General features: G+C 39.0%; 1 protein-coding gene across 5 annotated transcripts in view; it reads left to right on the top strand.

The window, feature by feature from the left end:
• Positions 1-25,490, top strand: part of mtmr4 (myotubularin related protein 4) — a 78,324-nt gene that overhangs the window by 15,846 nt on the left and 36,988 nt on the right. For 2 of the 5 annotated variants that reach the window (XM_041800965.1, XM_041800970.1), the window contains exons 1-2: positions 1,730-1,867; positions 20,237-20,326. In XM_041800965.1, the coding sequence (XP_041656899.1) occupies positions 1,823-1,867; positions 20,237-20,326 (135 nt within the window). In that variant the 5' untranslated portion in view covers positions 1,730-1,822. Of the gene's footprint in view, positions 1-1,729; positions 1,868-20,236; positions 20,327-25,490 lie in introns of those variants that run through there. The other 3 variants (XM_041800967.1, XM_041800969.1, XM_041800966.1) reach the window with 2 other exon arrangements.

The raw sequence follows: 25,490 nt of genomic DNA, 5'->3' as shown, positions 1-25,490 counted from the left end.
AATAGAGAATTTGTGGCTAGACTTGAAAAGGGATGTTTACACCCGATTTCTTTGCATCGTGACAGAGCTTGAGCAGTTTTTGAAGAAGAATGAATAAATTGTGGTGTCCAGACGTGCAAGCCTGACTGAGACCTATTCACACAAACTCAGTGCTGTGACTGAAGCCAAAGGTGCATCTACTAAATACTGACTTGAAGGGGGTGAATATTTACGCAATCACTTTTTTCTTGTAATTTTTGGTTTAAAAAATCAAATTCTTTCCATGGATCACACTGATTTATTCCCTGCTGCATTTAATTAAAATCTTTCATTTTTCTAAATTTTTACACATATTCTGTTTTATTTTACATATTTATTGTATATATTCAACTTGTTTTATTTCTTTCTAGATATGTTATCAAGTCTAAATGCTGTTGTCAGACATTTTAGCTGCATTTCTTGCATGGAGAGTGCTTCACAAATTAAGCTTATTATTAGCTACTATTTAATGAAATTAGGCTTACTTTAAGTAATGAAACATTAATCACAATTACAGCCACTCCATTTGAAGAGATAACCCTTTTGAAATTTCGTTATATCAGTTCAAAATGTTGTATTCCAGTACACCATTGAGTAAAATGAATCCCACTGCGGTGTGCATCCAGCCTATGCAGTGTGTACTATGTTATGTACATATTACATAACAAGGGGTCATACAGCTGAAGGCGCATGGCCGTCACGACTCTGCCAGGGAGAAGAAAGGGGGCGGTATGTCCCCCCCATAGTAACTGGGACAACATGTACATCATATACATCCTTTGACCTTCTCCTTATTGGAAGCAGAGGAAGGTGCAGCTATGCTCTGTTCTCAGCAAAGATGTTCTCCTCTGTGTCAGACAATAAGACATCCAGAGACAGAGGAGTATGTAGAGTGCTGTGTCACTGGAGATCTCCGCATAGACTCCCTATCCTCCCTCCCTCCCTTCTCTGCCTCTTATTTTCCTCCTGTGTTTGGTCCACTGCTGCCGATGCACCTGTTTTGAGATGGGATACTGAATCGAGTGTCTGTGTTGTCCCTGAAGGGTTTGTTTTGTGTTCAGTTTAGCTTAGCATACAGAATGCACGCCTTTAAAAGAGCCACTGCGGTTGATATCAGATGGTGCATGCACGGCAGTCCGAGCATCCTCTGGTTGCTGCCTCTACTGCCTCGTTGCTGGGGGAGAAGCATATTTATGAGGAGATGTCGGTGAAGGGTGAACAAGGAGGGAGTGGGGGAGGAGGAAGGGATGAGACGGAGACGGAGGGGGGAGATGTGAGCACGTGAATGTGAGAGAAGGAGGTGGATGCGCATGCAGAGAGGGTGGAGCTTAGCATCAGGCAGTTCTCTCTGTCTTCCTTTCTCTCCTGCTCTCTCTTCTCGCAGTTTCCCTTCATCCGTTTGCTACAGTTTGGAGGCTAATCTGCCATCCTTTTAGCACTTTCTCCTCAGTTTGAAGTGATCAGGTGGACCGCTGCTCTTGTTTGGACTATCCTCCCTCTTTCAGCAGTGCAACAGGGGCTGTCTGCAGACTCCAGCGTGCCATCTCTACTTTGGGAGTGGTGGGGGGTGCTGGGGTTGGTTCTTGAATGAGAGTTGGGACCAGCGTGTTGTCCCACGGCACCTCTTGAGAAGGGGGACTATCCGAAAGGGTCGGAAGGGGGAGAGCAGAGGGGTTTCGGAGCGGACGAGGGGTCGGGAGGCTGTGGCTGGGAGAAGAATGGTTATGCCGGCTCCTCGTGCTCTGGTCGTGCTGCTGCTCTGTAGGCTGTGTGTCATCCCGGCACGGCCCTGCCTCTCCTCGACATGAGCCTCGCAGGAAGGGTGTCCTGCTCCATGCTCAACTGCTTTGTAAGTGCTTTAATTTTGGTGTTTGTTGTTGTTCTGGAGGGCAGGCCACTCCAAAACTCGTCTGATTGTGTGCCGGCAGGTCAGTGATGGAGGGGGAGGGGGGGGAAGGGGGTGTTGGTCGACACACGTGAGCGCTGCGGTTATTAGTAAGTAAGCAACACTGACTCCACATGCAGATAATTCAATCAGCTCCCGTGTTCCCTCATGCATGTGGTGATGAAATCTTACTTTATCACTCTCATCAATCATCTCTCAGCTGCCGGTGTGTTGATTGACATGGAGGAGAGAGAGAGAAGCGTGTGAAGTGTGCGTGCCGCTGAGAGTGAGCACATTGTGCTCTCACTGTTCTAGCCGTACAGTGCTGAAGTGTCTTCGCTGCAGTGGAGGAGCTGCACTCAGTGGATGCATTAGTGAGTACAGGGGTTATAGGCCAATGGCTGATGTAGAACAGGTGTTTTTTTAGTGTGCATCATGAGACATCTTTAATGGTTAATGGTTTAAGAACAACATGATGCAGAGTTTGGATTATGTATCACAGCTAGAATAAGCTAATGGCTCACAAATTAACCTCTGACCCTTAACTTTACTGTCTGGGTCTTTTAATTACTAACTTTAAATGTGTTTGTTTTCAGTCAGAGTCCAGTAAATTCTTAAAAAAAACTTTTAAGCAATCCCACATGATTAGATCCAATTTTTAGTCTCTCAGTAGCAGGATTAGTTTGGTTTTTTCCCCAAGAATATCTGAAAGTCTGACCTGAAACCAGTGCAGTGCAATTGGGTTATTACAATGCTCTTTGAATCGGTTAAAAAACTACCCTCCTAACTTACTCCCTGTAGTGATGCCCACATCCTGATTGAGGCATACTTAACAATCAGTTCTTCAGTGCTTTAGCACATATAGCTGTGCTGTGCATTAATAATTCATCTTCAGTGGCGACCTGATATCAGAGCTCTGTAGTCCACCTTGAGGCTAGAATTGCCTTTTTAACAGCTTTTCGCCTTCATGTTGCTATAAATATACATTTAAAGGATACAGTAATTTGTCATTTGGCAAACATCTTTTGTGTATTAGTTGGATTGGAACGACAGTTCAATTCAAGCCGACAAGGGAGTTGTGATGGTTCGTTGGCAGGCGAACTTCTAAGAGCAGGCTACTTCGCTGAACAGTGGGACTCAGCTCTTGTTTGAGAGCTGGTTTCCTTTTTTTAAATACAATCAAAAAGTCAACATGAAGAGCTGGACAAGCACTTGTTGCTGGTCCAATGATCCAGATCTCTAAAATGAGCAAAAATTCCCATGACCTCAAGTGAGGCAGAACCAGCATTGATAAATCCATGCTTCCTGTTTACTATTAGGACACCCTAGATCATGTCAGTTGATTGGACAGTCTTTAATGTGTACCACCTACACAGCCAAGCCAATCCAGATAACAGCAAACTTCCTCTGCTTGCAGTCCGAGCTAGTGTATAGCAAACCATCTACAAGGATTTCCACCTGTACAAACAGAATCTCAAACATATGCATAAATCAGGTCATACATCTTCACATTCATCCTAGGGGGTGATTTTGTTTATATCCTGTTATATTTAGCAAAGTAACAATGTGATCTCAGTGTGCTGAAGCTGCACATTATTGGAAACTGCTTTATCTAATGCTTTGTGCAACTTATTTCTCCCGAAACAACATAGATTTAATCTACAATGCTTTTTTTCAAGCACCTAGCTGAGTGCAGGCATAATACAAAAGATACACAGATGCTGGGTGAAAAATCATTGCTTGTTTCCTTGAATCATATAATTACATTTTGGGATTAAGACTTATGATCTATTTGTCACAAATTTTCATTGTGATAACATTCAAATTGGGATTTATTGTGCAGCCCTACTATGCACACAACAACACACTTTAATTATGTTTTCGGTTTGCCAGTTTGTAATTGTCTGCTCCTGTCAGATTCAGATACAGATGACTTTATGTGTCCCAGCAGGGCAATTCAGCTTCACAGTTAACCAAGTTTTATTGATAGAAATCAGAACAACTCAGGGAAACAGTCTCAGCATTTAGAAAATCAAAATTGCATGTCAGTGATGACTTTTTTGATAACATTAATCTGTTTAACTAAACATCTTGTTGGTTTAAGGGGAAATTTTGTCATTACAGTAGACTCTCCCAACCTCCTTCTAATTTCAGGCTGTGTGCCTGAATTTTTTTTTCTTTTTTAACTTTCAGGAGTGTATTATGAAAACAGCTAAAGTCAAGGCTGCACAGGAACTGATGCCCCAAGCAGTTAGGGTTTGGTGGATTTTAAGATACTGGGGCGAATGGGGGGTTATGGTATGATGAAGTTAATGCTCTGTATCTCAGAGGTCAAGGCAAAGTTTTCACATATTAAAATTATATTAGCTGTGCACTTAATTGTTTTTTCTTTGGCACACTTTCATTTACACAATCAAGGGTCTTAGGCCTTTGAGTTTAAAAATCCTCTCTCTACCACAGTCACTGGCCATATTGCACTATAACGATGTTTTCAAGCAGGCATGATAATCAAAGAGAAGCCAGTCCAATCCAACACACCGCAACACTAAAAATATGTTGCTAGCAGCCTGCCACACTTCATTGTACAAGCTCATCTTTTATAGTTTGGATAACTTCATCTATAAAGTTAAACTCATGCTATCACAAGCATGTACAGATGGCTGTCTAGAGTCTGTCTAGGTCTGTATAGAGTACAGAGATAATACAGAGGAAGGTTTAAAGGAGCTTGAAAGCAAAATGAATGTGGGCACTAATTATGGACTCAGTCATTACAATAGTTGTAAAGAAAATGTACTTTAACCTCTTTAAACTTGAGCTTTTGTTTGTAATGCAGTTTTCTAGCACTTATTTGGCATCAAAAAAATCCTGATAGTTTGAAACCTCAGTCTTGCCTTTGAACAAGAATAAGTTTTTACCAAAAATGATGTCCACAAATCTCTTGATGGCCCTGTTTCTTCACTGGATAGGTTTTTGAACATATGTTTTAGCCAATCAATCATGGGAGTCTCCAGTCTGTCAGAAATGGTGTAAGTCATTGAAAAATTATAGTCATTTTTGTAGTTGTTTTGATAATGGACCACAAGTACTTATGAAGGGCAAGCATAAAGAAAAATTTCACTATAAGTTCTGAATTTCTTGAAAATCAAATATTCAGCATAACTTAATCATTTTGCCTAAACATTCCAATAAAATTTTTCCAAAATAATCTATGTAAAGAACAGAAAATTTTCAAGCAAATTCCCCAACTCTGTGAAATGCCAGAAAATGTCCAAATTCCCTCAAACATCCACACAAGTTTCCCAAATTCCCATAAAATGTCTAAAAATTTCAACACTTTCCCCCAAAACTTCCAGTGGTACTTTTCAAAAGATGCCAGCATATCCCCAGAATTTACATGATAGTATTTAAACATCCTCAAGTTTCCTAAATTCCCATGATCATACCTGCAAATTTTCCAAAGAAACTTTTCATAAGACACAAAAATCTCCCCATAATTTACATGCTTGTACTTGTAAATTTCCAAGCAAAATCCCAAAAATATCCTCGCAAATTCCGTTGATGTTCCGTGAAAATTCCTGAAAATTTCACAGGATATTCTTTTAACATTTCAAGCAAATTACTTAAACTTTAATGAACAGTCAGGACAACTATCGCAATAATTTCTAATGGCAGAAATTATTACTGTGTTGTAAGAAAGCCGAAATGTGATGTTCTCATGCATGGTCTTCAGATGTTAAACCACAAATATCATCCTAGAAGTCATGGCAGCCACGCTTGTTTCTACATCCCATGCCAATCCTTGAAGATGATTTAAACTAGATCAAAGAATATAACCGTTTTTAGGTTGATTTTACAAAACCAGGGCACAGCTATGGTCACTGGCACAGCTTAAAACTGTCAGAAAAACCATTAGTTTAGTGAACTGTGAAGGATGCTACACATTATGTTTGAACTGAAAAAGCAGCCTACAAAATATTCACTGACGTTTGTATCAGAAAAATGTAATGCCTCCGTCAGAAACTTCTTGAAAACAATCAATAATGATTCTGTGAAAGCTGTACATGACTTTCCATTACTGTTCCTTCCACAGAAAGCATTCATCATTGTCTTATCTTGTGGATCAGAAAGGCTGCAGCTGCTGGCTCCTCTTCTTAAGTCTTTATGATCAGACATAGCCAGGCCTTTACACAATTCATGAACGGTCTTTCATATGTCTGCTTGAGCTGAGCTTGCAGTTCCTCTTCTGCGTCACTGTCTGTATAATTTAGTATCTTCCTCCTCTATTACCCAAGTGGCTCCCAGATCTGTCAGTCTTGTCTCAGGAAGTGGGCTGTTGCATCTCAGCTTCATCGTCGTGACGATTGTTTAGATCCAACTATGGAAAAAAACACCTTAAGTTAATCCTCCTTCTGTCTCAAATATATCATGTTTATGTCCCTCAGCGATATGTTGTCTGCACTAAATGGAACTATAAAAGCCTAATTGAATTGGTTTGAAAGATTTTCCATGACTCAGATTCTATTATACCAGCGGGCTAAATGAATTAAGGGTGTAAGTACGGCAAAAACCTTTTCGGGGATATGCTTTCAAATGTCTACCTTGATGCACCCTCACTGGTACCTGTGATGTTGGACCAAAGAAATCAAGCCTGACCCAACCCGAGCCCATCCACATTCTCTCTAAGCCCGTCCCACCCTAGTTACTGTATTTCTTGGGCTGAGTAAGATTTAACCCAACATTTTTTGATAAGCTGGCTGTTTTGATTGAAGTTTCTGACCAAAAGTTCTGAGTTTTTTCACAGAAATCCTTTCAGATGAGATCATAATGGGCACAAACTGAAGCATGCGTTACAGACATACCCTATATTAAGGTTTATTGCAGTGATCATCAACTGGCAGTCTAGGGCCACATCAGGCCCTCCAGAGTACCAAACTGAAGTTGTGCTGTGGGTCTGCACCTGCTTTAGCCATAGCCTGGGTTTGATGGTCTCAGGCTCAGGGAGAGAATCCAGACTCTGTACTGTGATTGGTCTGGTTTAGGTTTTAACAACTCTACCTCACACACAAGCAATAATAACCATAAAACTGCACAGTCAATGTACTGTAATACTGAAAAACTATCATGGCCGGGTTGTCCTGATGGAGGACAAGGCACATGAGAGAGAAAAGGTTGGATTTTTACTCAGAGGAAAATCATCAAGAGTCTGTCTGGAACTTTTGGGCAATTCTTCAAAACAAAAGAGCAAAATGCCTTTAATGTTTGTACTTCCTGCCAAGCTGCAACCTCTGAGGATTAAAAATTAGGCCAATGCCCCTGTGCCAAAGGCTGCAGTTCCAGGAATGGCCACTTGAGGTCATTTTGATAGCATCAAGGCTTAATATTATGCATAGTTATATTGCACATATTGTGTGTTCTGCTATTTATAGATCAAACATAATTATTTGGACGTTTTCTGAAAATAAATTTCTAATTTTATTCATAGACTAGCACTAATTAGCATGCATCAGTGTCTGCTCTCACACTACCTGAATCCTTTGCTTGTTCAGTGTTTCTGACTCGTGATTTTTTTTTGTTGCACAGGTACATGGAAGTAGGCATTGATGTTATATTCAGCTTAAACCACAAGCTGTCTTTAATTTTTTGTCTAGTACAGAGGCACAATTTTTGGCTAACTTTGTAAACACATGTTGATTCACTGTAGTTTTGTCAGGGTCTCTGTGACTATAACTTTTGATAATGCTGCTTCTGTCTGCTGCTTTAACATCATAATAGTTCTGAAATTGTCTTTGAATGAAACATTTTCTTTCATGTTGATGTTTGGAGAAAGCCTGTATTAACTATAAGTCCTTATATTTGCTGCTAAATGAGAGGTCAGCCTCTAAATGGCCTTGTAGAAAGGTTCATTTATGTCTCACGACTAGATGATACCCAAAAAGCGTTGAATGTTTCATGTTAATTCTGCTTTCTTTGACAAAACCATTTCCTTTCATTTTCCTCAGCTGCTGGATTAGAGCAAAGTTATAAGACTAAAATGAGAGGGATCGTTTGGAACAGGGCGGTCTATGAAATATTAAAGTAGTCTGAGAGAGGACAGAAAGAAAAGTGCATATGAATGATTTGTCATTTTCGGACATACTTGATCTTAACCTATGACTCATACTGCCCTGCCTAACTCAACTCTCAGTAAAAATATCCTCGTCATAGTTGTTTTTCATTTATTCTTTTCTGTTTTTCTGCACTGTCCTCTTGTCCTCTATTTCCTTTTTTCCATTCCCTTGTAACTTTATTGCACCTTAGGGTCACTCTTCCTCATCTTTTTTCCAGCACACTGAATATGTAAACATTCAAAGTGTATTTAGAAAGTGTTGAGAACTCCTTCACTTTTTCAGTTTTATTATGTTACAGTCTAAAGCTACAATATATTTATTTTCCCTCATTAATCTACACTCAGTACCCCACTATGAGAGAGTAAAACTAAGGGTTTTTTTTAGTTTTTGCAAATGTATATAAAAAAAAATGCAATATAACATTGACATAAGTATTCTGACCCTTTCCTCAGTACTTAGTTGTAGCACCTATGGCAGCAGTTACAGCCTTGAATCTCTTGGGGGAGGGGACCGTTAGAGGACAACCATTTTCAGGTCTCTCCAGAGATCCTCAATAGGGTTCAAGTAAGGGCTCTGGCTGAGCCACTTAAGGACGTTCACAGAGTTGTCCGTATGCCACTCCTGTGTTGTCTTGGATGTGTGCTTGGGGTCATTGTCAAGTTGGAAGGTGAACTTTCAGCCCAGTCTGTCATGAGCACTGTGGAGTAGGTTTTCATGGAGGATATCTCTGTACTTTGCTTCCTTCAGCTTTCCCTCAACCCTGACCAGTCTCCCAGTCCCTGCTGCTGAAAAACACCCCCCACAGCATGATGCTGCCACAACCATCCTTCACTGTAGGGATGCTATTGGGCAGGGGATGAGTGGTGCTTGGTTACCTCCTGACCTAATGTTAAGAATTGAGGCCAAACAGTTTAATATTGGTTTCGTCAGACTAGAAAATCTTGTTTCACACAGTCTGAGAGTCCTTCAGGTGCTTTTTTGCAAACTCCAAGCAGGCGATCATGTGTTTTGCGCTAAGGATCAACCACAGTTGGACTCCAGTCAAGGTGTAGAAACATCAGGCCAACATTCAAGAGAAATGGGAGGAACATAAGCTAAATTTCAAGTGTTGTTACAAAGGGTCTGAATGCTTATGTCAATATGATATTTCAGTTTTTTATTTTTAATACATTTGCAAAAATTTCTAAAGTTTAGTTAGCACTTTGTCATAAAGGTGCACAAAGTGTAAATTAATATGAATAACTATTGTTATTTTTGACTGTAGCATCAGGCTTCAACACAACAAAATTGAACAAAGTGAAGGGAGATGCTGACTAATTTCTGAAAGCACTGTAAACTGCCATAGAAGCACATGTTTCTCTGCATGAATCAGAGGTCACCTTTGCTTCATGTAGGGATTCTCTAATCTGCCCAACTCTAGGACAAAGCCCCGGCAAGATTAAGTAAATAATCTGATGAGTAAAGACAGAAAATTGTTTCCACAAAGCTTTAGAGAGAAAGCGACTCTGCCTCTAAAAAGAGGTTGTTGTATCCATGGCAACCAGACACTTATTCATGAAGACTGTGCTGATGCCTTTTTAATCTCTCTACCTATTCTACCTATGAGATGTCATGCTGTCTGTTTTGTTTTTTTTTCCACTCACGTGCTTGCAGAAATGTCTGGAAGGCAGTTTTTCACACCTGTTCCGTGCAGACAGTGTAAAGTCATTTTAGTGCAGGTGTGTAACCTGCTATAACAGGACAGTCTAGCCAGCTGCTACCTCATACTGCTGCTATTATGTCAGTACATGTCATCAAGCTATTACATGTGTTATCCATTCTGACACTAATACTGGAAAAATGCACGGAGGCGTATGTGTGTGCCTGTCAGCTCCAGCTTTCTGAGTTCTGGTTGGACAAAGGTGGGGGAGGGTGTGCGGGCTCGCAGCAGTGACGAAGCAAAAAACGTGTCGGCCACAGGACAAGCTGTGCTCCATCTTTGAGAGTGAGAGCATTTTTCTTTTCCCTTTTAATCTTCTGTAAGCTGATTGTCTGCCTGGTTTTGGACACAATGCAATATGCACAATTCAAATTTCAGCAAACAGAGGAGCCTCTCTGCCTGTGTTTGTTTGCAGATGTAATGACGGGGTTTTAAGCTCTGTTTTGATCAAGTGTGGTCTGCCATGTGAGGGGATTTATGAAGCTAAATATCAAGGTTGTGTGCAGGAGAGGTTTCCACACACTGTTGCATTGATATCTTTGCTTTCCTTTCACATTTTCACCTGTTCAAACTGCTGTATTAACTTGTCAGACAAACATTTTATTATATATTCATGTTAATGTCTATGAAATATATTCAGCTCTAATGCATGTGCATAAAGCTGTTTATGATAGAGCAGTACAACAATTTCACGACTTTGACTCAGCAGATTTGTGCCTTTAAAGGTACACTGTGTTCTAGCAGGCCTGTGAGAAGAGTGCAATGTCAGGACTGTTCCATAAGAGAATTAAGCAAACGGTGCCAAGAATCTACTAGGTTCTGCAGCACAAGACATATAGGGTCCAACAAAGTGGATGGCTTATTGATTTAGGATGTGTGTATGTGTGTAAAGATTAAATGTTCTTCTCAACTGATTAACATTGGATTCCTAAGGAGGAGGTTCTAAAATCATCGAGTCTACAGTGATTTATAATGGCCGTCTGGCACACCTTGCCAAACTTTCTTTCCTTAAAAATAATCAGTGTCTGTGTCTGGAGAGCTCTAGTGCTGCAGACTGCCCAGCAACAGTGTGGAAGATCAACCTGTGCTACTGACCTGACCCTCTCAGGATCCCTCTGACCGATGGCTGCTGTCATGGTCCACTTATTCTCAGCTGAAAATAAGTGAAATTGATTATGCACAGCTGCTTCGTTGCCCTGATGCCGACGGCTGACTCGTGTCAGAGGTTAAGAGATTAGCCAGGCTGCATTGCAGAGGGATTTGAAGAAGTCCAGACAAGTTAACAAGGCTGAAATTTAGACTCTTAGTGTTGTCTGGAAAATCTTTATGTTTTCAAGAGACGCAACTGATTAAAGTTTAGATAAGGTAGTTTATAATGCAATATGATGGATCACGCAGCAGATTTGTTTGAGCCTACTTCAAGTTGTTTAGACTTCACAAACAAGTAGAGAAGAAGTTTATGAAAACCTTCAAGTTGTAAATCTCACTCAGAGAAATCTGCACTTCAGAATACAATAACTCCCATTTAGCAACAAGATTTGAAAAAACTATGAAACATTGCTACAAAGCAGTGTTTACACTAGACTTTTTTGTCTCAGGCCAAAATGACCTAACCTTGCAAAGCAGATGGATACCCCCGTTTCCTTGTTTTTCACTGGCGAATCCATCTTGCAAAGCTCCCATCTGAACCATTTGGGCCTGGTTAGAAAGTGACAGGACCAATCAGCGACGAGGGGCAGTACTTTCAGGCGCGGCAGGGTTGTGACGTAAACAAGCAGCAGCAGGAGGCCGGTGCAATTATGATGGAAGAGATTAGCGTGGATGCTGCTAAAGCCCCAGTTTTATCAGAACTTGATGACATTTTTTCATTAATAGAAGTACAAAGAACAGCAGTGAGTTGTTTTCTTTTCAAAAACGTCAAAAGTCTTACATGTCTATAGTCACCATGTTTTGCATTATTCCTCGGTAGCTGCACACGCGCAGCTCAACAGCAGCTACGTCACATGTTTTGTTGTTCTGATTGGCCTGTAGAGATGTGACAGAACATTAATCCAATCACACTCTGAGTTTTTTTCAAAGCCTCTGCCTTTTCCCAAACGTTTCTTATAGAAGCTTTCCCAGATGGATGTGTGGCGTGTCAGGTCAAAAATGGCCAGCAGTCCTCGAGAATTTCGGCCATTTAGAGCAACTTTTGGGCATATTCTCTAAATGGCCATGTGTGACTAATAACCTGCATTTAACATAAAACACACAGAAACAGAAGCACTGTAAGACAGTTTTATGTCTGTACTAAAGCGGAACTGAGGACGTATGCTTCTGTCCAAGGCAGTAGAAACCGACCCTGAAGGTAAACCCAAGTTGTTGTTTCCCTGTTGTTGCATCCTGCTTGACACATATTACACATGACCGACCCTGGGATATGACTGCGAAAACTTGACATTAATTAATATGTCTGTACAAGTTGTCTAAACAAACTTAATGAAATTGTGAGCCCATGCCTATGTTTAACATAAACAACAACAGCACTTATTCATCTTAGCGCCATTAGCTCTAAGTTAGCCTGTTAGCTCTTTAGCTGCTACCATTATTTAGCAGCGTACAACAGCTCAATACTGTCCTCCACTAAAAACACCAATGAATCTTACAAATAAATTACTGACTAGTACTCTGTCTTGAGTCTTACCATCAGTTTTCCAGTATAATATCTATAAACTGATGAACTCAACTGTAACCTCCTTTAAAACAGTAAAATCCATTTATAGTGGTTTATTTGTAGTGGTTGTGCAGAAAGAGTAAAGTGTCCACTGTGAATAGTTTAGTGCTTTCCCCTTATTGATGGCTCTTCCCTCAGCTGAAATTATGCCCACTGCTAAAGATTAGTAAGCAGGCCCAACAAGTACTCCCAATTTAGGGTAACTGAGTTGGTAATCTTGCCATTGACCCCAAATGATCCATGCCCTCCTGCACAGTGTGATTCTGTGTTGAATACGTTCCTGTTCATCAGAGAACTGGTCATAGGTAGATTCTCCCACGCATTGAAGTCCACTACAACTCTCTTTGGAAGTGTTTATGTCGCTCAGCTATTTGCAGTTTCTTTTTGTTTTGACTTGGTTATTACCTGCATTGATTGATGACTAACTCAAAATTCTTCCATACTGTCAATTTTCCTGCAGAGTTTTCAGTAGCTCCAAACTCCCTGGAGATGGGCTTTGTTTGACATCATTCCATGTTGATCACAGGAATATTCTTCACCTAAACTAGCCATGATCTGTGTTAGGCTCATCACACAGTAGATGATTTTCAAGTCCTCAATGGTTTTTAAAATGTGGGAGACCACAGAAATAAAAAACAATTTCAAATTATTTTTTATCTTACATTACATGCATGCATTGCATGAACTAGACAACTCAGCCAGGGCAGAGAATAACATTTCTAGTAGATGCTGTGTGGACAGAGAGCATGCGACACTGTGCAATTGGACACAGTGTCTGACACTTGCATGCTGTGAGAACTTGGTGTAAAACACTCTTATCAGCTCAAAAATCAGGAAAAAACTCTTCCAGTCCTCTACAAATGTGTGACTTTTTTAAAGGAAAACACTGTGTTTATGGACATTAAACTTAAACACATTCTACAGATACATTTGGTTATGTTTTGGCTTTATTGTTGTTGAATTTATCTTGTTTATAATCTGAATAATTTCTACATAAGACAGGAAAAAAGGAAGGAACAGATATATTATCCATAATGTGCTCTGTCTGCATTGCAAACTTTTAGAGAATTAGGGAATATGAAACTACCCCTCCTTGCTGACTATATCCATATCTTCTTACTGTCATGTGTATCAGTCAGTCTTTAAACTTTTTTTATGTAACAAAAAAAAAGTTAAATATTGAAAATAATTGTGGTCTTAGTAAAATCATAATTAGCATCCCGAAGCTGCTGTATCCTTTATTCAGGCATGGTTAATCTCTTTAAATAATCCATGAACACTCAAGTTTGAATCCAAAGCGATTTTCCCATTTTTCGCATTCTTCTATCCTTGTATTATTAATGCAGCATTGTTCCAGAGAGAAACTCCCAACTCACTTTTACTTAAAGTGAGTCTTGGATGCAAACACGTATGCATTAACATGCAGGCATAAGTTAGTGCAAATGGAGCCGGCGTACATAAAGTTTTATCAGACAGAGCTGAACGATGGAGCATCTCACTGTGACACAGCCTTGACACCCACCTCCATGTCTGCCACCAGCTCTGACATTTATGGCGATTTATGGGGTTGAGGCAGCAGGTAGACTGCCTCTGAGTCCAGACTCGTCCCATTAATCTTTCCCCCACACAAACTTCTCACACCCTTCAGTGTACACTCAGACCTCGACACCTGCACTCTGCGTCTCTGCTTGAGTTAAATTTAGCGCTGGATTATTGATTAGTTTCATTAGTGACAGATTGAATGTTTTTAGTTTATGGGTTTGTCCACAAAGTGCCAGGAAACTGTGACGTATATCCTTATTTAATATTATGCTTGAGACTAGGGTGACATCTCCAGTGTCCTTGTTTTGTCAGAGCAACGCATGCGGAAAGCTGGAATGAGACAGTTGTAGGTACATCTGTTGTTTATCCATTGCTCAGTGATTTTTTTTTTTTTTTGGAAGATTTTCAATTTCTTTTTGTTTGATTACAGAATTTGAGAGCATTGTGGCCCTTACATTTTTCTTCGTAAGAATATTTAATAGGGGACAACTTTTAATCCATAATAATTTGGCACAACACAGTTTATGCCATATATCAGATTTTCAAAAATGTCCCAGCCTGTGAATTTAGGCCATTTATCTCTGTTCCAAAAACCTGGTATATGACAGAGGCTGATAAATGATGCTTTAGCTGTCCAGTTCCTATGATCTCTGAGCCTTTGAAATCGAATGGAGACAAGTCTTTGGCTTGTGGAGGAGGGGTAGTCTCTGTGGGATCTCCATCTGTTACCAGATAGCCCAATGGGTGGCATGCTTATCATGGGGTATAATCACCGGCTTGGACCTTTTGGATGACAGATGCAGTGATTGTAGACGTGGCAGGAGGTCTGCTTGGGTAGACATCAAGGGGGTTTCCTGCAATAATATGACATTTTGTTTAATCGTTCATCCAGCAAAACAAGTCTTTTATTAGTTAAGACTAACCAGAGTCAGTGGATGTAATCAGTGAAAAAGAGAAATAAAAAGTTAATATGTTCTGCTTTCCTCTGCCCTAAATCTTTAGGGCTTAATTTCCGTTTTCATTAAAAATAATGAAGAAAAAAGCGTTGACATGGGTCATACATGCAGACGAAGAAGTCAAATCCAATAGAGGAGTGATTGCATTCATTCTATGGAGTCACAACAAAAGTCACATAATACAAGTGTATTTGTGTTTAAAGAAAAAAGATGTGACTGTAGATGGATATATTAATAGAAGAAAGTAAGCTAATTAGAAGTATGCAGAATCAGTTTTATTGACTAGATAACAGAAAATCACGTAAAGCAGATTTACTACTGTATATCATTGCTGTACAGCCATAGATAATTTATATATTGAAAATAATAAGAAATATTAAAACATTAATTTAAAATTTGTGGATGAATATAAATGAAAATATTTGAACAAACAAATAATGTTGTGTCAGTTGTTTTCCTCCAAATTTCAGCATATTTTTGTCTACTCTGAATACGTAAATCTACTGTTGACAAAGAAACGGCACAACATCCCAGACAAAAGTCATAATCCCTATTATTTTAACATTTGAGATCACAGTTATTAAATGTGGTTTCTAGCTAATTTTGTGCAGGAATCTCAAATGATTCCAATTGATTAGGCCTCAGTAAATTGTTATCTTGCCTTGGGAGGAAGCAAAAGCTTTGTGACAAAAAAGTGTTTAAGTTTCTTGGTTTTATAGATTTCATAAGGACTGATTCCAGAAAAATGTTAAAGACTTGTGTTTTCAACTAAATTGTAATTAATGCCTGTCAATAACACATATATTCACTCTTCATTTACTGGCTATTCGTCAAACCTCACAGTGGTGATTTAAGTTATTGTACCAAAATGGTCTTTTAAACATTTAAAAACTGGAGCTTATGAAAGAGTCAGAGCAGGAGGCAGAGACTGAGATCTTAAAATGATGATATCACCCATAACCTAGTGGTTTGGATAAATAAAATAGGGTATGCAAATAACCTTGTGATTTATGGATTTTCTTTCTTTTTTTTTTTTTGCAAAGAAACAGATCTGAAGATGTGTGTGAAAAACAAACTCACTTCAATAAAGAATGAGCTGCCTTGGAAATGATTTCAGAACAGAAGCATTGTTTGAAATCTTCAGTAGTCCTATGATTGAAAATATTCTCACGCTTCTACTTTGAAATGCATTCTGGAAGTGTACTGTAGCTTACAGTCATATTAGAGATTTATTTACAGGCAGAATGCAGACAGTGGATTTGCTTAGCTCACGTTGGTCTTCATGAATGGTAAACTGACATTTTTAATTCACCAAAAATATAAACATTAAGTGCATTCAGGCTAGGGCTGAAGGAGTTCAGAAAATAAATCAAATTGTTATTTTGCCCCCCGATGATTGCTTTTGTCATTTAATATTTGATTATTTTATGTTTTTTTATCCTATGTATTTCTCAACAAACAATCAGTCAATCATTCTGTGTTATAATGAACATGGTATTAAGTAGATTAAACAAGGTCTGAAGAATTTTGAAAAAAATTCTAATTTCAAATTTTTTTTTAATTTGAATTGTGGTATTGACGGGAATTGTGGTTTTATGTCTTTCTTATTTTTGATAAGTCAAAAATATATATAAAAAAAGGAAAGAAGGGTTATTCTAGAAAAAATAACACTTGAATGTTTACATGACGTGTAGAGCATAACATCTCTGCCTCAAAAAATGTATTGAACTGGTATTGAAGCACTTTAGGTCAAAGAAATATTTCACCTCCTGCAATTTAAAAAACTGCAATAGCGTATTGAAATTTCTAACTGAATGTGCACAGCTACAATTCATGCCAGCACTCTTTTCAGCAGATGTTTAGATGATAATGCTGCAACCGTGTATTTAGGATTTTTTCTATGTTCATTAACAAAAGGATAACACTTGAAACAAGGATTTTTGTACATGTGGGGCTGAGCTTTTATCATAGTTTAAGTTATCAATTGAATACATTTTTACTAGTGAATAAAACAGGTCAGCGTCTAAGGGTATATCCTTCAATCTCAGGAGAGAAAAGCACTCCAACAACAAAGGTGAAATTTGCCCTCCATGCAGTGAAAAGTGTGTTCTCAGTCTGAGAGGGACACTGGCACTGAAAGCTTCAAGGACAAGGTCGACTGCACCTTTGTCCCTCTCTCTAGCTCTCTTCACTGCTCCATGAGGTGTTGCGGGCTAAATTTAGCCAAACATCCATCATAACTTGATAAAATTCTTGGATTTATCAACACCCTTACAAATATAACCTCAAAATGATCCTAGAAACAATTGGTTATTGGGGATAAAAGCAGCCCTGCAAGGTCTTAATGGAAGTAACCAATGTCAGAGCATGACTCAGGAAAAACTTGTCAACTGTGTGAAACACTTGAACAAGTCTGAGCCTCTTTGTTTGCACATCACTGTGCCACCCAGGCACAAAGTCTACAGGCTTTTTGGTGTCTGATGCCAAGTGCTGTTTATCATGTGCACATTCACTCAGTACCACCACAGTGCCAAATCAAACTAAATGTGAAGCTGCAGATTTCTTATTCTTCCTTCAGCATGTTATTGATCAGTCAGGGGCGAGGCGGACGAGAATCAAGCAGAACCTTTTCAAAATATCTTCACTCATTGACCAAAGACAAGGTCATTCGTCCCATATTTGTAGGGACTTTTAGATCTCTTGTGGTCAATTTTTAATCTCCTACGTGACGTCTGGGAGTTTGCTGATGGGGATGGTGAAATTCCACCTGGCATGCAGCTCACATCAAAGGCTAACCAACATGATAATTCCCAATGCAAGAACACATTTTTTTTTTTTTCTTATTTCTTACTTTTTGGGTCCTCGTCTGGTGTTTAACATTGCTATTATTAAATACACGGGTGTCAGAAGCAAAGAAAATGTAGGTGGGAAAATCTAATGACAGAAAATGTTTAATGTTAACAGATATTGAATAGATTTTCATTTCAGTGTATTTCAGCTCATTAAATGACTTAAATCTGACTCCAACATGAACCTGTTTTGTAGATGATTACAGGGTGGAGAAGATAGTGTGTTCATGATTAATTTAGTATTATTATTATCATCATTGATTGTGTGGTATTTAATTATATCCCATTGACAATAACCTGTCTGTGTGTAAAGCACTTTGTGCTACATTTTCTTGTAGGAAAAGTGCTATATAAATAAAGTTAGAGTGATTGATTGATTGATTGAATAACAGCACATAAGTCTGCAAACATGCTTAAATTGATCTGCCTTTTAATAAATTGATAAATGATTATATCAACTGACAGAAAATACTGGCATTGCACTGCTAGGATTAAAAATGGTAATGGCCAGGCTATAAGTGGATACTGGCTGATAAAAAGTACGTTTTGTAAGGAGTCTAAGATGTTAGTGGGGGAATATTGGATGTTCAGAATCCATGATAATTCTCTTCAGTGAGTAAAAGCTCTGTCAGTGGAGCATTGGCATATTTTCAGACAATTAAAGTATTGATAGTGCATTAGTATGAGTGCTTTACATTGATATTAAGTTGTTTGGGTGGTTAAAATAAGTCAAATAAAATGAATGACTTGACCAAAAGTAAAGACTAAACATTAAGTACTTTTTATTGACTAAAATTGGACTAAAATGTTTTTAGCAACTAAAACTGGACTAAAACAATGAAGGTTAAAAAAATAATTAAACTGTGACTAAAACTAAAGAACACCTTTTAATACTAAGAGTTCAACTAAATTTAAAAAAGATGCCAAAATTTAGACTGGTTGAGCAGACAGACTTTTATTGGGACTGTGCTGGTGAACAGCAGGGCTGTTTCACAGTGATTTTTGCATACTTTTACTGTCCTTTTGTCCATATTTCTGGGGGAACAAAAATGGCAATTTGACTAAAAGCGCTCTGAAAATAGGCAGGGTGAAAAGACGGATATGATGAGTTTATGAAAAGTATTTATTATAAGTGTGGGGTTCCAAGTGAGGGGCTATAATAAGTGGCTGGGACCTGTGCCACCTGCATACAATAGGTCTGACCCCTATGAATTAACAGTATTGAGACTAGGAATGAGTATCAAATCCCATATTCATCTGGCATCTTATAAAGATATTCCTGTGGCTCATTTACAATACCCAGACAGCTTCTACTCTCCTGCTGACTTTCAACACTGTTTTTCTCTCAAAAGTATCAATTCAGGCACCATTTACCAGACACTAGTATAAAAAGAACCCAAATGATACCCAATCTTAATTGGGACATACTGTAGTTTATCCATTTTCTTACACTCTTAACACTCAGACCAGCCATTACACAAATCCATTGGTTTGTTGACTATGTTTTGGCCTTTTTCAGTCAACAGGATGGTTTTTCTTGAGCAAAAGCTGCTCATTTTTGATGGAGGACATAAATTTAGAGGCCTTAAGCTTGGTTAGAAGGTTGATATGGTAGCAACTTTTCAGTTGCAAGACCTAAGACCTTAGCATTCTCTGCATTTTTTAAGGCTACCAAAATGTTTTATATTTTGATGCTTTTTGATAGAGCATGACTAGATCAACGTGACGTCTTTTATTTTAATGAATGAAAGAATCAAAAAATAATCCAGGCTTTATAAACATTTATAAAAAATACTTCTGTTTCTCTAAAGGTGCACACAAGTTGATTAAATTAAGCAACAAGTGCATGCAAACTACTGTAAACTGTCCTGACTGCACAAAAACACTGGAGCGTTTCCATACTCCTGACAGTGTGCAGGAATTTTCCTGCATTTTTTTGCAAATAAAAACAAAAATCTGCCCAACATTTGGAGCTGAAGATGTATTTTAATGCCGGGGTATTGAAACTGGTACCATTTCTTATTAGCATTATATTAAAGTGTGAAGTTCTGGTTTGACTTACTTTATAATTTCCTCTAAATGGAAACATTCATTCTCCAAATTCTTGTCATGCTTTGCTAATGAAGGAATAAGACTACAGATTTAGGCCATAAATGATTGGGAGAAAGTTTCATGAGGTATTAACCCAAGTGATAAGTAGAGTCTTTTCTCATAGACTTCTATAGACCTGGTGTCCTTCTCTTGACTTGTGCACTTTCCCCCTACTGGTTGTATTAGAACACAGGTTTAGACTTCCTCACATGACTTGGACTACTCAGACAAGGAGGCTGCATTCTCTTCTTACAGTAAATACAGTTCATGCTTTTAATTTCTGTCTTTTAGTATGTCCCACCCTGCTGTGTCCACCCAAACAATGACAGAGTTCTTGTTTATCTGACCACCTCTGTGTTGTGTTTGTGTCTGACAGGGTGAAGAGGGGCCTCCCAGTCTGGAGTATATCAAGGCCAAGGACCTGTTCCCCCAGAAGGAGCTGGTGAAGGAGGATGAAAGCCTTCAGGTGAGCCCAGCAGTTTTCATTAACCTTTGACTTCTTCAGCTCCCGAGCACAGACCCATCTGCGCTCATACCCAGCTGCTTGTCTGTGAGGGGGAGACAGACAGGAGCTGGTGACAAGACTGAATGTGGCTTTAACACGTTTTGATCTCATCTCAGTTCCTTGCTGCCAGAGTAGTACGGGAGTCTTTCTTGAAAACACCCCGACAGCGCTTTACTGTGTAGCGCTGGATTGTAAAGTCAAAACTGAAAAGTGTCATCGTGTCCAGTTTGTGGCCTGATATTAAAGCAGAGATGAAGGATCTGATCTGAAGGAGTAGCAGCATACTGTACACGTGGTCATAATAACCAGTAGAAGCAGCAGTAAGAAGTATAGTCACCAAACTTTGCAAACAAGCAGGATATTATTTACTATTGATGTAAACCTTTCTGTCATTATCTTAATAGGTTTTCTAATTAGATCTGAAATTATTTTTCATTCTCTTTAACTCCTGGCAGATCTGGCTGACTGGCCAAAGGCACCTTTCCAAATCCTCATAACACAATCTCCTCCTATGGATCCACAGTGACATGATTAGTATTGATTCTTTTTGATGACAGAGGCTACAAGAGGTGGTGGAGCCAAGTCATAGGTGACACCATGAAATGACAACTTGGAAGATAAAAATGTTTACATGTGGATGCAGCTGCTTCTTATGCCCTCCACTGATGAGTCAAACTACTTGAGCACAGCTTACTTTTCTGATGTTTTCTGGAGAAGCAACTTAGTCCGTGCTTCTCTGTGACAGATTTGCAGGGAAGTCTAAAAAGCACCAATATTACATGGTGCAAACATGGTATTGATTTGTCTTTGGTTTAGTTTTAAGAGGTCTTAAGAGTCTTAAATTTGATTTTAAAAAGTGTGCAGCAGCCCTGTTAATAGCAAAGGTTGAAGGATTGCAAAATTATCAATGATGTATGGTGCTAAGAGCAGTAAGGTTGTAAGAATTTCAAATACTTGGATGACTTTTGTGATATCACATTTAAAAAGCTGCCACTAGCATAGAGACACTGATCCATTTAAATTCATAGGTTAACAGAAATGAACATTTTTGAAGTCCTTGATGCATTTAATAAGTAGAAAAAGCTACAAACTCTCTTACAAGCAGACAGGGAGTAGAAAAGACACCATCACTGAACTGCACAAATGCATGCAGATTTATTTGTCCAGTTTCACAAGTCCACAAGGGCTTTTATTTTGTTGTCTTAGTATCAGAACGGGTGTTGTTATGGTTTGAATTTTACTTGCATTATACCAGTTCATGTACAAGTTTAAAATTCAATTATTATGACATCCCTTAAGTGCAGTGGCACTCGGCTTAAGGCATACAGTTTATTTGCGTGATGCATTACAAGATCAGAACGTTGTTTTTAACTTAGAAAGTTGAAACTATTGGCAAAATGTATCCTGAGCAGTATAGAAAAACTGGAAAAGTCATGAATTAGCACATAGTAGTGCTGGTTGTTGCATTTGTGGCTAGCAAACAGGCAGAAAACAATAACCTGCAGCTGCTTCTAGCTGCCTCTGGCATGCCCTATATTATTCTAAACATGCAACTCAAACTGGTTATTGTATCATCAGTCACTTTGTCCTTCAAATCTATTGTCACCCATATTTGTAAGAAAGGAAAATTTATACCTCTTTAATGCTTTAAATGTAAATGTTTTAAAGAGAGCTAAACAGAGAATTTAGTGTGCAGAAGGTTATCTTTATAATCAGTACTATCCACACAGTTATTTTGGCCCAGTATCAAGTTCAGATATTCTTGAATTGTTGATATATATTTGTGTTTTTCCATCACTTTAGACACTCACAGACAAAAAGATTATTCCATTTCTTTTATGAAGTGTACATTCAGCTCGTATTTTGTCTCTGTCGCAGGGCTGTGTAATAAACTGTGTCCCAAAAAGCAGATTCCACAGCAGAGGATAAAGAGCAGTGCAGATGAAGGCATTAGGGTCACTAAAGTGAACAGGATTTCTAAGTCTTTTCTACAATGTAGATGCTAGTAGCAGAAAAGAGATGGGAAACTTGCACAGTGCCCTCTGTGCTGTCGAGTTTGTACTCTCAGGCCGTCTGGTGGGTAATGGAGCTGAGCATCATGTGTCTGGAGAGCTGGACAAAGGGAAGGTGGAGCCTGGGGTCACTGTCTGCTGTCTCTGTTTTAATGGGTTTAAAGCGAAGCAGATTTCCAGTCGGGTTGCAATGAACTGCAGGGACAAAAATGTATTCAAAAGATTTTTTAGTAGTAGTAGTAATTTGAGGTTATTTTACCAAAGAATGTTGTGTGTCGTATAGTGATGTCCCTAGGTGTTTAGTTTCCCATCTGATGAAACACAAAATACAATTCAGTCAGGACCACTTTGTCAAGAAACACACATGATTTGCTGTTATGAATATTTCTTCATTTATGATTATTAATTTGTCTTACTGCTGCTATTTACACTGCTTTCCAAATTATTGAGCAAATGACATTTTTCTCTTATTTTCCTGAATAGTAGATGCAAATGACAGAGTATTTTTCAAGTTATCAGCCGTTAGAGCATAATTCAGATGTTTTTGAACAAACTTTATAATGATAACCATTATTTTTTTTAAATAAAAACCTCAAAATGCACTGTTCCACATTATTATGCAAAACAGAGTTTTAAAAGATTTTATAGGTTGTAAAGAACTGAAAATGGTCATTCATTGAATTTGCAGCATTGGGAGGTCATATTGACTGAATCAAAAGCTATTTTAATCAAAAACATCTTAACAGGCCAAGTTACATGTTAACATAGGAGCCCTTCTTTGATATCACCTTCACAATTCTTGCATCCATTGAACTTGTGAGTATTTGGAGAGTTTCTCCTTGAATTTCTTTTCAGGATGTCAGAATACCCTCCCAGAGCTGCAGTTTCCATGTGAACTGCCTCCCACCCTCATAGATCTTTAGCTTGAGGATGCTCCAAAGGTTCTCAACAGAGTTGAGGTCAGGGGAGGATGGGGGCCACACCATGAGTTTCTCTCCTTTTATGCCCATAGCAGCCAAAAACACAGAGGTATTCTTTGCAGCATGAGATGGAGCATTGTCATGCATGACGACAATTTTGCTACAGAAGGCACGGTTCTTCTTTTTTTACCATGGAAGAAAGTGGTCAGTCAGAAACTCTATATACTTTGCGGAGGTCATTTTCACACCTTCAGGGACCCTTAAGGGGCCTACCAGCTCTCTCCTCATGAATCCGGCCCAAAACAGGACTCCACCCCCTCCTTGCTGACATCACAGCCTTGTTGGGACATGGTGGCCATCCACCAACCATCCACTACTCCTCCATCTGAACCATCCAGGGTTGCACAGCACTCACCAGTCAACAAGACTGTTTGAAAATGAGTCTTCATGTATTTCTGGGCCCATTACAACCGTTTTTTGCTTGTGAGCATTGGATCAGGCGGCTGAATAGTAGGTTTATGCACGACTGCAAGCCTCTGGAGGATCCTACACCTTGAGGATGTTGGGACTCCAGAGGCACCAGCAGCTTCAAATACCTGTTTGCTGCTTTGTAATGGCATTTTAGCATCTGGTCTCTTAATCTGATGAATTTGTCTGACGAAACCTTCCTCATTATGCCTTTATCTGCAGGAACCCGTCTGTGCTCTGATTCAGCCACAAATTCCTTCACAGTATGATGATCTTAATTTTTCATGAAATATCTAATGTTTTCATACCTTGTCCAAGGCATTACACTATTTGACACTTTTCAGCAGCAAAGAGATCCTTTTTCTTTCCTATATTGCTTGAAACCTGTGGCCTGCTTCATGTGGAACATGTGGAAAAGTGCATTTTGAGGTTTTTATTTTTTTTTTAAATAATGGTTGTCATTATGAAGTTTGTTCAAAAACTTTTGAATTATGCTCTAATAGCTGATGACTTGAAAACTACTCTGTCATTTGCATTAATATTTAGGAAAATAAGAGAAAATTGTAATTTGCTTAATAATGTGGAATGCGGTGTATATTTGGCAGTGTGGCTGTTCTCGGATCACCCTGCTCTTTCACAAGCCTACATGGACAGCATCAGTCAGGAACAGTACACGTTCCTGCCTTTCCTGTGCCTACAAGGAAAGCTAGAGGCAGGGAGAGAGGCAGCAAAACCCCACAGCAGAGCATCAGTGACAACAGAATGATACTGATTAAGGCAGAAGCAGAATAAAGGAGGAGCTGGGGTGGAGGAGGGTTGTAAAAGTGGCTTGCAGAGCAGCAAAGTGTAGCCAGGCTAAAACAGTTTAAATATGGCCGCATGAGTATGATTAGCCAATCGCATGCTTAGAGCAAATCAGCTGGCCCTCAGCTCATCTCATTTATATGGCAGCACTTGAATCCGTGATCTGCGTGAACTAACACTAAATGCTCAATTTGCATTAAGCTGACTAGTCTTACATCAAATAAATACATTCTGTAAACGATCATCAAAAGACGGCAATGGCCCACCATAACGATGTACAGTTGATTTGAAGAATGTGGTGGCTAACATTGGTAGCATAAACAGCACTAGCACCGCAGGACTTCAATTTCTTCTGCAGGTCAACATCTGTATTCCTGAGCTGAATATCATCCTTCAATGCTTCGGTTACATGTGAAATATAACTTGATACAGCCTCTGGACAATTTCATCCCCATTTTCTATATCAAAAAAGTGCTAAACTGCTGTTCCTTCAAGATGCTGTCGGTGCTAAAGCAGTCAGCAGTTGTCTATATCAGATTAAAGAGAGTTGTGACAGCAAGGCAGTCTTCATTGAGAATGGCTACTAGTGGCAGGCATCTGCGTAACCATCTTGATTTAGTGTTTGATTAGTTTTACTGACTCGTAATTCTGGTGCTGATGACAAAGGAATCCAAATTCAACCGTTAACGTGGCTAATCGCGTGTACCCTTGATAATCTTTAATGTGAGACAACTGTAGGGGATCTCTAACATAGTGCTCCTGTATTGTATCCTCCTTGTAACAATTGTCTCTGTTTCTACTCATCTGTACTTCTGCTCTCCCTCCCCCTTCACAAATTCTCTTTCTCATTGTCTTTCCTTCAGTGCTTATTTCATGTGCGGGCCCTCCTGTGAGAGTTTCACTGACAGATGATGTCTCTAA

Source organism: Cheilinus undulatus, linkage group 12, assembly GCF_018320785.1.
Source record: "Cheilinus undulatus linkage group 12, ASM1832078v1, whole genome shotgun sequence".
Lineage (NCBI taxonomy): Eukaryota > Metazoa > Chordata > Actinopteri > Labriformes > Labridae > Cheilinus > Cheilinus undulatus.
Note: the sequence above shows the minus strand (reverse complement) of the source record. Positions and strands in the feature narration are given on the sequence as shown.